At 43.2% G+C, this 12,782-nt stretch overlaps 2 protein-coding genes across 2 annotated transcripts in view; one reads left to right on the forward strand and one right to left on the reverse strand.

Annotated features, from left to right (window-relative positions):
- The window catches only part of LOC122925883 (leukotriene A-4 hydrolase-like), a 32,317-nt gene extending 31,329 nt beyond the window's left edge, over nt 1-988 (forward strand). The window contains exon 10 of the mRNA XM_044277230.1: nt 819-988. Within this exon, the coding sequence (XP_044133165.1) occupies nt 819-939 (121 nt within the window). The 3' untranslated portion in view covers nt 940-988. The remainder of the gene's footprint in view (nt 1-818) is intronic.
- Nucleotides 989-3,696: 2,708 nt separating this feature from the next.
- Nucleotides 3,697-12,782, reverse strand: part of C2H12orf75 (chromosome 2 C12orf75 homolog) — a 67,783-nt gene continuing 58,697 nt past the window's right edge. Inside the window, exons 3-5 of the mRNA XM_044277275.1 lie at nt 8,665-8,697; nt 7,207-7,280; nt 3,697-4,570 (exon numbers count right to left, since the gene is read on the reverse strand). Coding sequence (XP_044133210.1) covers nt 4,506-4,570; nt 7,207-7,280; nt 8,665-8,697 — 172 coding nt within the window. The 3' untranslated portion in view covers nt 3,697-4,505. The remainder of the gene's footprint in view (nt 4,571-7,206; nt 7,281-8,664; nt 8,698-12,782) is intronic.

Raw genomic sequence — 12,782 nt, forward strand, 5'->3', positions numbered from 1 at the left:
ATGATTTATCCTCTGGCTAGGTAATCAGTATCTGATCAGTGGGGGGTCCATAACCTGCAACCCCCGCTGATCAGATGTTTAAGAAGGCATTGTTGCTCACAGTAGTGCTGCAGCCTTATCTCAGCTCTGTGCATTTTACAGAGGCTGTGCTTGGTATTGAAGCCCAGGCGCATTCACTTCAATGGGACGGAGCTGCGCTGATGCCTTCTCAATTGGCTGACTGACGGGGATCCTGGGTGTCTGACTCCCATTGATCAGATACTGAAAGCCTATCCAGAGAATAGGCCATAAGTCATAAGTAAAAAAATATAAAAAAAATCCTGGAAAAACTCCTTACTAGATAATGGTAAAGATGGAATTTAAGACTGTAAGCATCTAAGCTGCCTCTAGTGGTGGTTACAGGCATGACCACTGCTGGGCAAGGGAGGGGCTGGCCACAGAAAGGAGCGGAGATTGGGTGCAACAAAAGCAATTATGACAACCTTATTGTGCCAAAGTCCTAATTTGCACATTAGGAAAAAGTATAATTCAACGAAAACCAGCATTTTCATCGGGTGAACTACAGCTAAGTCTCTATGCAAACATTTGGATAAGGAAGTTGCTGGTGAGACTGCTTTTTAATATGTGAGAAAAAAAATGGTAGTAGCATCCCTTAAAGGGTCAAACATTGACTTATAGGATAGCTGCCTTACAGCTGGTGGCATCAGGGGCAGAGCTTGAATACCTTCTTCCTCACAAAATAGACGACATGTTATACTTTATATTCTGCTACACAGAAATTTTAAGAAACTAACTTTTACTTTGTGTGAATTCTTTAGGGACCTGTACAACTTTGATAAAGCTCAGGATCAAGCAGTAAGCACTTTCCTCAAGAATAGATCCTCCATGCATCCAGTGACTGAAATGCTGGTGGCCAAAGACTTGCACGTGGATGCTTAATACATTAACTCTCAAATACAGTGTTGTGCATTAAACAGTTTATACATTACTGCCTTAATCTTGGATAAGTGGTATTAGAACAAATTTCATAAAATATTTGTATACTCCAATAAATCCAATAATAAATTAAAGGGGTTTACCTGCAAATTATTTGAAGTGATTAAACTGTGGAGAACAAAATAATTGTATAATTGTAACCTTCCATGAAACACATAGGAAGTTTTACCTTCTAGCCTCCACTACAGGTGAAACGTGAAAAATTAGAATATCGTGCAAAAGTTAATTTATTTCAGTAATGCAACTTAAAATTTGAATATTGTGAAAAGTTGTAATATTTTAGGCTCAAAGTGTCACCCTCTAGTCAGCTAATAATCCATACCCCCTGAGCAAAGGGGACCTGAGATTGTGACTTTGGGGTTTCATAAGCTGTAAGCCATAATCATCCAAATTATAACAAATAAAGGATTGAAATATCTCACTTTGCATGTAATGAGTCTATCTCATATGTTAGTTTCACCTTTTAAGTTGCATTACTGAAATAAATGAACTTTAAACAATATTCAAATTTTTGGAGTGTCACCTGTATAACACAGATAAATAATAAACTGCTTAAAAGGTTATAAAGTAGGTACTTAATTCAATGTACACGGTTTAATAAAAAAACAAATGATATCAACAGTCCAACCACATGAAGGTGCATTGATCCCTGTCCTTTAGAAAACATTAGTAAAATATATATCAGTAGATGTAAAAAGTAAAAGCCACACCATGGTACCGCAAACACAATCCAACATACAGACCAAAGGATGAGCAGTTTAGGGGTGCCTTGCATAGGTGCTCATCCTTTCGTCTGTGTATTTGTGGCACCACAGGGTGGTTTACTGGCTTTTACTTTTTAAATCTACTGCTGATATATATTTTATTAATGTTTTGTAAATGACCAGGATTAATGCACCTTCATGTGGTTGGACTGTTGATATCATGTATTTATTTTTTTTAAACTGTGCATATTATAGAAAGTATATACTTTTTTTTTTATTTATTTTTTATATATAACCTTGAAAGCAGTTTGCTAGTTTGTGTTAATTCAGTATCTAATTTAGGTTTGCACCTGCCCATTACTCAATTATTTTGGGCTCCCCCCCCCCCCATCCCTATTACAGCTGCAAATAATAATGACCCAAAAGTGGGTCTAAAGCCTAGAACTCAGAGCATCACAGGGATCTCTGATACAGTTAGTGCAGGTCATTACACAAGCCCGGGTGTTGCATCCTTTATACAAAATGTGGCTGCATCACTGCTGTCTGAATGAAGCCTTGTGCTGTCCACAAATAGACTTTGTTGTGCAGCTGCCAGAAAGTTGCATGGATCTTGATTTTTCTGCTCTCTTTGATAGTAAAATCGATTCAAAACTAGAATATATTGTTGAATGGGTTAGACCGTGATTTTTGCAGAGCATAAATGCAACCCATGTGCCTTTCAATAGCTGTCAGCCAAACGCTATTTCTAACTAACTTTGGATACACATGCACACTTTTTAACAGTCAGAAGGATGGGGGTCTTGCCGACCTAACCTTTCAACAAACTTTGCATTAATTTACTGTACAATAGTATGTATACATGAACAACTATATTTCTGGCAGTTATGTGAGTAGAGACTAGCTGGCATCCACTGCATGCAGAAAGTAGAGGAGAATCTGCTTCTTAACTTTCTCTCATGCAGAAGCAGCCCCAGGATCATGGAGCACATTACAAAGACGCACTGACCTGTATGTATGTGAATAAATTACTTGGGCTGAGAGAGAAATTCCCTATTTAGCTGCAGCCGCCTCTTGTGATGTCATATCTGTCAGTTCTTGCTCACTCTTTTCCTCTCCATAGACTGTATGGGATAATATAATCTGATCCTTCAGTTAGCTGACAGTCACCCTGGCCTCATCTCATATTTCAGAGACAAGGTCATTGTAGAAAAAGGGAGTTAGGGAACATCTGATAACTCTAGAACACTAAAAAAAATTTCTCTGATAAGCTATATTAGAGTTTTACAGTCACTTTATGCAAAGTAATGCGAAGACTACAAGTCATGGACTCCTACCACTGCCAAGAAATAAGTGGTCTTATTATGAACATAGAATGGCCAGACACCATCCCTGCCTTTCCATCTTTTATATGTCTGAATTATGTGAAATTGAAGTTTTGTCTTGGGGGAGGAGGGTAGAGAAAAGACTTGATCCAAGAGCCTTTAAGTCAAACGGAAGACATACATCTCTCGCTCTCTCTCTCCTCCCGGATATTATGCAACTGTTTGGGGTTCTTCTTCAGATCCACTCACAACTTCCAAATGTGGGTGGGGAATGGGTAGGGGCATAGCACAGCATATTATATACTACACTAGGAAACCGATGCATATTATCTGAAATCTACACCAGCTCTCTTACTGGCAGATTTCAGTTTTAGCACACAGACCTGCACCAATGTTCCAGATATTAAGAGGCATGTGCCTTTTAATAATTATAGGGCATCACACATCAGTGGGGGATAAATTAAGATCAGTGTGTAAAATGCCAGTCTTAATAAATGCCTCCCCCATGGTTTTAATGCACTGTATATCAAACAGGTGAGAAAGTAAGAAGCAAGAAATGCCGTGTGAATGAGACTGTCCAAAATTGATGATTTTGTGCAGACAGCCTATTAGCACACAACAATACAGAAGAAATCTTTATTAACTCAGAAGATATAAAATTCATATAATAGTTTTTCAGTTTGTATAAAAATCTACATAACAGGATGACCAATAACGTCAGCTGCAGTAAGGCTTCCCCAAATAAGTTAAAACTGTTCATTATCCTCTAGTGTTAGAGAACATTGGGTTGCATATTTGAGCCATAGCAGTTACTGTCTATTCTTTCTTAGGCAGCTAAAAACGACACAACTGGCCCCCATTATTTCGTATTGCTTCACAAAGTTAAATTGTTAGTTTTCTGTTTTTATCTATATCACAGTTAATAAATAAGAGAGCATCTTCAGTCATCCCTGTGAGGCCATTTGCTACAAAATATCAGTGTAGGCAAAATGGATCAGCCTGGGGGTTATATAGTGCACAGATTTGATAGAATTGTAACCACCCTTATGACAAGCATGTAAGTGCTGCGGTAAACAAGAATGCTTCCATTCAATGACAGCAAATAGATCTTGAAAATAGTAAAGAACTGAATAGGTAGCTTACAAATTTGAAAAGCTTTCATTATACAAAGATTAATTACTTTAAGCAGAAGGTATATTCCTTTGTTAAAGCATTGTTTTTGCATAAGAGGCAAATTGGATTGTTCATCTAAAGTGTAATTCATTATCGGCTAGTTACAAAATCCTCAGTTTCACAATGTTCTCCTTCCAGGTTTCCTTGGATTGAGGTTGTCCTCATACACTATGTAGGCTCCACTAAAAAGCAGGAGTGGCAACTGCAATGTCAGCCACAATGTCCTCTCCAGAATGCAATATCCATGAGACGTCATATTAGACTTGTGGACTCAGTTACCCGTACTTAGAGTTCTTAGTCAAGCTTTCTGCTAGCAGATATTCTCCGGTAGAGGAGATTCAGGGGTTGCATTCAGTGCTGTTGGTTTGCTGGGAGCTGTAACAATTTACAGAAATTTGTTACACATGGCCATCACACATATAGACAAGAGAAAATACATTTTTGATACAGTTTTAAGACCAACCTTGGTACTCAGTGATAATCAGATGACCTTAAATTCCATCAGGATGGAAATGGCTTCTTTAGAGAGGCATCGAAACACATGAAATTTGGATTTTACATGACAAAATGCTAGGACTTCAAATATTGAGACTGGTCTATTTTGGAACAAAATGTAAAATATTGCTTATACAACATATTAAAGGGGTTGTCCTGCCATTAATATTGATAAAGCTATCCTCAGTATAGGTTATCAATAGCTGACCGGTGGCACCCCTGCCAATCAGCTGTTTGAAGATGAGGTGGCGCTCCATGCGAGCTCCAATTCCTTTTCATTACGCTGCACTTCGTTTCAGAAGTGCAGTGTAATACAAGTACTCGCTCCATTCAGCTGATAGTCAGGGTGTGGAAGGTCGGGCCCCTGACGATAGGTCATCAATATTAACAGCTGGACAACCCCTTTAATTCCACAGAGTCAGCCTGCTGTAGCTTGCTCTGAAAACTAAAAATCTAAACTTTTCTTTGACAGAGAAGAATTTACTGTACAGGGTTTGATGAAATGCATTGTGTCAGCCTACACTTATCCTGGTTTAACTGTGTTTTACCATGAATTCTGAGATCTGGGAATAAGGAACAAAGCCTAGGTGCATAAGAAGTGTACTAAACTATGATAATTAAACTTTTTTTTTTTATATATATATATATATATATATATATATACACACACACACACACACACACACACACACACACACACACACACACACACACACGATAACATTCCAAGTAAAGTAAGTCACTAGGTTGTGAACAAATGAGTGAACTCCTTACCGAACAGTTCCCAACATGGTGGCATTGACAAGACATGATCACATTGCTGCTGAGCTCTTTGTTACATAACATAGAAGTTTATACTTTCTATTCCTGGCCCCTCCTAAAGGTCTTCAGTTTGCAGTACACATGTACAGTTACCTCAATCCTTAGAAATGTGGCCTGGCACCAGAGCTACCATTCTTGATAACTGTAGGGGCCAATATATGCTCACTAAAATGCATATCACTACCTTAAAAGGGTAGGGAATACTTAAAAGGGAAAGTACCACTAAAAATAAATCTTGCCACACAAACTAATTATCTTGTGAAGGAGATTGAATCTGACTCTTTAAAAACATGCAAGTTTGTTGTTTTTTTTGTTTTTTTTTAATAGCCACTTAGACATTTGTATCACAGCGAATGTTTCTAAACAACTCTATCACCAAGTTCATGACCCAAAAAATTTAGTTTTCAGTCCAAAATGGTGTACCAATTAATCGCACAATGTATCTTTAGAGACTGATGCTGTTTTTCTGTTACAGAGCTCCAAATGCCCTGCTAAGCCGTAAGCTACACTTAGGCTCCTTTCACATGACCGTTTCTCCTGCTCTGTTGAGGAGCAGGGGAATGGAAAGGACGGATTCTGCTTATAACTGAGCGTAACTGAGCCTAAAGACTCAATAGACCAGTGATGGCTAACCTGTTACAGACCAAGTGCCCAAACTGTAACCCAAAACCCTCATATTTATAGCAGAGTGCCAACACGGCAATTTAACCTGAATACCACAGTCCAATATAGTATATATTCCATGTACTTTATCATTCAGCAATAATAGCCTGCCTACATTCAGTGCGCTGCCTGTGCTGTGCATAGTGCATCCTGCGCTGATGAATGGCAGGAAAAGTCTAGGGCAGTGATGGTGAACCTCTTAGAGACAGACAGAGTGCGCAAACTGCAACCCAAAACCCACTTATTTATCGCAAAGTGCCAACACGCCAATTTAACCTGAACACCAATATCATATCTTCAATGTACTTTATCACTTAGCTATAATAACCTGCCTACATTCAGTGCGCTGCCTGCGCTGTTCATAGCATGTCCTGCACTGATGAATGACAGGAAAAGTCTAAGGCATATTGGTACACCATAGACTATTTCCAGGGTGTGGGTGCCCACAGAAAGGGCTCTGAGTGCCGCCTCTGGCACCCGTGCCATAGGTTCCCCACCACTGCCATAGACTATAATGGGGGTCCGTTCGGTGTCCGCTCAGAATATGATTTTTGAGCGGAGACCATTACGCTCAGTTATCTGCAGAATCCGTCCTTTCCGTTCTCCTGCTCCTCAATGGAGCAGGAGAACGGAAAGGAGAAACAATGATGTAAAAGGAGCCTTAGTGGTTACTGCCGGCAGCCAGAATTGAAAAAAAAAATGACAAATGCATACTTTTTTTTCTGCAGTTCTGATATGGTTTCAACTATACAACAACTACATAACCGATGGCTACATTTTCATTGCATGAGTGCATCTTGTAAAAAGATATCATTCAAAGTTGCTCCAGCAGACAATTATTATAAGAAAACTTGGAGGATAATCTGTACCTTGAAGCCTATCATAGTGCATTGACAATTGTGATATTAACATATATTACCATGATACAAAAACATTAGGAAGCAAGGAGGGATTCAATCCAACACATGCATGCACTATACATTTGTGCATTGTTTATGATTTAATTAGAAAAAAAAGAATATGTACAGTACCTTCTTCTCCTTTTGAATCTCTATATGATGTAGATTCATCTGTTGGGAGACCAACATATACTCCTCCATAATTCCTCAAAGAAAATACATTAATACACAATTACATTAATAATGATTTTCTTATTATGCAGTGTACCATCCTGACAAGCTGTGTAGCTTTATGTATTCATCTCACTGCACAGGGCTGAATCAAAAGGAAAACCAAGACTAACAAAATTGTGGCCAGATGTATCTAAAATGCTTTAAAGGGGTTGTCCGGGTTCAGAGCTGAACCCGGACATCCCTCCATTTTCACCCAGGCAGCCCCCCTGACAGGAGCATCGGAGCAATTCATGCTCCAATGCTCTCCTTTGCCCTGCGCTAAATTGCACAGGGCAATTGCATTATTAGGAGTTCCGGTGACGCACCAGGGCTCTCCATGGGGCTGACAGGAACCCCGTTGATGTCACCGGCACTGATGGGCGGGATTTAGCTCTGCCCTAGCCAGTAAAACGGCTAGGGCAGAGCTAAAGCCCGCCCCTCAGAGCCGGTGACGTCACCGAACACACTGCCGGGCGGAAGTTACCGCCCGGCAGTGTGTTATTGAAAACAAAAGAGCCCGTGCCCTGCGCGGTTTAGCGCAGGGCACGGGAGCACATCGGAGCATGAGATGCTCCGATACTAGGCTCAGGGGGGGGCTGCCGGGGTGAAAAGAAGGGTATGTCCGGGTTCAGCTCTGAACCCGGACAACCCCTTTAACACAAAAATGGCCTTATTTTTCCACAACAACTAATCAGATTCTCATTTTAAAAATGGTCCTTAAAGAGGACCTTTCACCGATTATGACACTGTGAACTAAGAATACAGACATGGAGAGCGGTGCCCGGGGATCTCACTGCACTTACTATTATCCCTGGGCGCCGCTCCGTTCTCCCGCTATGCCCTCCGGTATCTCCGGCCACAAAGTTATCGTAGGCGGAGTTTGTCCTTGTTCTTCTGTAGCGCTGGCCAATCGCATCGCAGAGCTCACAGCCTGGGAGAAAATAACCTCCCAGGCTGTGAGCTCTGCGCTGCGATTGGCCAGCGCTACAGCAGAACAAGTGCACACTCCGCCTACCATAACTTAGTGACTGAAATCTCCGCCTACAATAACTTAGTGGCCGGAGATACCGGAGGGCATAGCAGGAGAATGGAGCGGCGCCCAGGGATAATAGTAAGTGCAGTGAGATCCCCGGGCACCGCTCTCCATGTCTGTATTCTTAGTTCACAGTGTCATAATCGGTGAAAGGTCCTCTTTAAACATAACAAAAATAATAAATATAAATATATATATATATATATATATATATATATATATATATATATATATATATATAGTAAAAAACAAAACTGTCCATGCCAACATTTTCTTATTGACATTAAAAATAGTTTTTTTCAAAAATAGAATTTGAAATATAGATTATATGCTGGACAAAATACCTATGCTTGTCATCTTGAGATGTTGAATCTGACCTGGAAAGCAAGAGGATAATAAAAATGTAGAGCTCCTTTCACACAATCGTTAACAAGAAAATTTAATCAAAAATTGTTTAACAGATTTAATCAGAACAGCGATATCCTCCTTCCTCTGCTTTCTAAATATGAATTAATCTTTCCTCCATACCAAATCAGAGTTAAAAACCGAGCTTTACAGGGTTTAAAGGAGTTTTCTACCAGAGTGGCTGACCCATGGTGGAAATTATACTTAGGCTGCTTTCACACTAGCGTTCGGTATTCCGTTCGTGAGCTCCGTTTGAAGGAGCTCACGAGCGGACCCGAACGCAGCCGTCCACCCCTGATGCAGTCTGAATGGAGGCGGATCCGCTCAGACTGCATCAGTCTGGTGGCGTTCAGCCTCCGCTCCGCTCGCCTCCGCACGGACAGGCGGACAGCTGAACGCTGCTTGCAGCGTTCGGGTGTCCGCCTGGCCGTGCGGAGGCGTGCGGATCCGTCCAGACTTACAATGTAAGTCAATGGGGACGGATCCGTTTGAAGATGCCACAATGTGGCTCAATCTTCAAGCGGATCCGTCCCCCATTGACTTTACATTGAAAGTCTGGACGGATCCGTCCCAGGCTATTTCCACACTTAGCTTTTTTTTGCTAAAATAATGCAGACGGATCCGTACTGAACGGAGCCTCCGTCTGCATTATTATGGGCGGATCCGTTCTGAACGGATCCGCCCGAACGCTAGTGTGAAAGTAGCCTTACTTGGTCCCCGCCACTGGGTTCGGTCTGAAAACAAGGTCCGCTAACGGGGGAAACCATGACCATGTGTCACAACAACTGGTCATGTGAAGCAAGAGGAGCAGGTCACTGCTGTAGCCTTTGATTGGCTGCAGCAGTCACATGTCACCCCATCAACAGATTATGTTTTCAGGGACCAGCTAAATATGATCTCCATCTTGGGTAGGCCAATCTAGAATGTCTGTATTAATGATGGATAACCCCTTTAAATATTGATGACCTATACTCAGGACAGGTAATCAATATCACATTGTGTGGATCCGACACCTGGTTGTGGAAGAGCTCTGCGGCCTGTGATGTCCCGTCCATTGGTCACATGGCCCCTGTGCAGCTCATTCCTATTCATGTGAAAGGGATTAAGCTGCAACACCAAGTCCAGCCACCATAAAAGATTTCTCCTAGTCATCGCCCATATCCCAGGGGTAGGCAACCTCCAGCACTCCAGCTACTGGCTCTGCTCTTCTAAGAGCTCTTATAGAAATGAATAGAGAATTCATGCCGAAAGTTGCTGACCTTTGCTCTATCCCAACTCAGACTCTCCCCTACCTTCCAGACTTTCAAAGCCAACCTGAAAACTCACTTCTTCAGGAAAGCCTACAATAACCCTGCTGCCACTACAGTGCCATCTGAGCAGCATCTACACTTACCAACTGTCTTCTTTTCACCTTTCAGTTTAAAATGGAAGCCCTTGTGGACCCTCTATTAGTGATGTCCCGAACTATTCGCCAGCGAATAGTTCCCGGCGAACATAGCTTGTTCGCGTTCGCCGCTGCGGGCGAACATATGCGATGTTTGGTCCGCCCCCTATACATCATCATTGAGTAAACTTTGACCCTCTACCTCACAGTCAGCAGACACATTCCAGCCAATCAGCAGCAGACCCTCCCTCCCAGACCCTCCCACCTCCTGGACAGCATCCATTTTAGATTCATTCGGAATCTGCATTCACAGTGAGAGGAGGGAGAGTGTATCTGCTGCTGATTCAATAGGGAAAGCGTTAGCTAGGGCATTGTCCGGTGTTCACAGACTCATCTGCTGTAAGGACAGCGTCCTGACAGCACCCCAAAAAGCCCTTTTCAGGGCTGGTACATCAGTCTGCTTTATTTTTATTTTTTTTATATATTGCAGTTGCCTGGCTGCCCGTGTGTGAGAGGCAGCAGGCTCAGTCATAGACAGCACTGTGTGCACAGTGCACACCATTCATACAGGGTGTGACAGAAAATACCTTGCAGATAAAAAAAAAAAATCTATTTAATATTTTTCTGTGACATAATCACATTTGCAAGCCCGTGTGTGTCAGGCCCACACATACTGTATACTGATAGTGGCTAGGCCTGCACTCATACCGTTACAGGGTGTCATTCACTCAAATACCTTGCAGGAAAAAATTATATTTAAAATTTTTCTGTGATCTAATCACATTTGCAAGCCAGTGTGTGTCAGGCCAACACATACTGTATTGTGCCCACTGCCCACCACGTATATAGGTTGGCACAGTACCTTGCACGCATAGTAACACTTATCTAATAATAAAATGACAGGCAGAGGCAGGCCACGCCACAGGGCCGTCGTGTTCGTGGTGCTGTGATTTCCACTGGCCCTGAAATAATGCCCAGTGTTCAGAGGCCACGTACCCTGAACCCAAAAAATTCTGAGAAAATAGTTGACTGGCTTACAAAGGACACCCAATCTTCAACAGCTTCCGCTAAGAACCTTGACGCACCATCCTCCTCCAGCTCAGCTTTGGTCACCACTCTCCCGCCCGCCGCCACCACAACCACCACAGCCTCTTCACTTGATCCCTCATAGGAGTTATTTACACATCATTTGGATGAAATTAGTGATGCACAACCATTATTGCCAGGGGATGTAGATAACAGGGATATGTCTCAGTCAGGCAGCATTACACACATGGACGTACAGTGTGATGATGATGTTGTACCCGCTGCTGCTTCCTTTGCCGAGGTGTCAGATACAAGTGAAGTGGTTGATGATGACTATGTGTCTGTGGATGGCACGTGGGTGCCTGCTCGAAGAGAAGAAGAAGAGGGGGAAAGTTCAGAAGGGGAGACAGAGAGAAGGAGGAGACGAGTTGGAAGCAGGGGGGGGGTTGTCGCAAGGAGCTAGTGGCACAGTCAGACAGCATGTATCGGCACCAGGGGTCAGACAGACAGCACACCAATCAACGCATGCTGTTGCCACCACCAGAATGCCGTCATTGCAAAGCTCAGCAGTGTGGCATTTTTTTTGTGTCTCTGCCTCTGACAACAGCGATGCCATTTGCAACCTGTGCCAAAAGAAACTGAGTAGTGGGAAACCCAACACCCACCTAGGTACAACTGCTTTGCGAAGGCACATGATCGCATATCACAAACGCCTATGGGATCAACACATGATGACGAGTAGAAGCAGCACACAAGCTCAAAAGCCACCATCCTCCACCTGGTCCAGCATCTTCAGCCACGTCAACCACTGCTGTCCTCCTTGCCCCCTCTCAACCACCCGCCACTCCGCCTCTCACCTTGAGCAGTTCCATCTCATCTGCCCACAGTCAGGTATCTGTAAAGGAAATGTTTGAGCGTAAGAAGCCAATGTTACAGAGTCACCCCCTTGCCCGGCGTCTGACAGCTGGCTTTACGGAACTCTTAGCCCGCCAGCTTGTACCATACCAGCTGGTGGAGTCTGAGGCCATCAAAAAATTTGTTGCCATTGGGACATCACAGTGGAAGGTACCCAGACGATTTTTTTTTCTAAAAGGCAATCCCAAACCTCTACTCAGTGACTGAAAAGGAAGTCATGGCATCTCTGGCATACAGTGTTGGGGCAAGGGTCCATCTGACCACTGATACCTGGTCTGCAAAGCACGGTCGGGGCAGGTATATCACCTACACTGCGCATTGGGTCAACCTGCTGACGGTTGCCAAGCATGGAATGCGTGGCTCTGCAGCGGAGTTGGTGACACCGCCACGACTTGCAGACAGGCCTACTGCCACCTCCTCTACTCCTACTCCATCCTCTTCCATAACCTCCTCGGCTGAGTCCTCTTCTGCTGCGGCGTCTGGCTGCATATCAACTGAATCCCCCCAGCTCCCCAGGGGCTATTCCACATCCCGGATACGACAGTGTCACGCTGTCTTGGGGTTGACTTGCCTGAAAGCAGAGAGCCACACCGGACCAGCACTCCTGTCCGCCCTGAACGCACAGGTGGATCAGTGGCTGACCTCGCACCAACTGGAGATCGGGAAAGTGGTGTGTGACAATGGAAGCAATTTGTTGGCGGCATTGAATTTGGGCAAGTTGTCACATGTGCC

Source organism: Bufo gargarizans, chromosome 2 (genome assembly GCF_014858855.1).
Source record: "Bufo gargarizans isolate SCDJY-AF-19 chromosome 2, ASM1485885v1, whole genome shotgun sequence".
NCBI classification, from domain to species: Eukaryota; Metazoa; Chordata; class Amphibia; order Anura; family Bufonidae; genus Bufo; species Bufo gargarizans.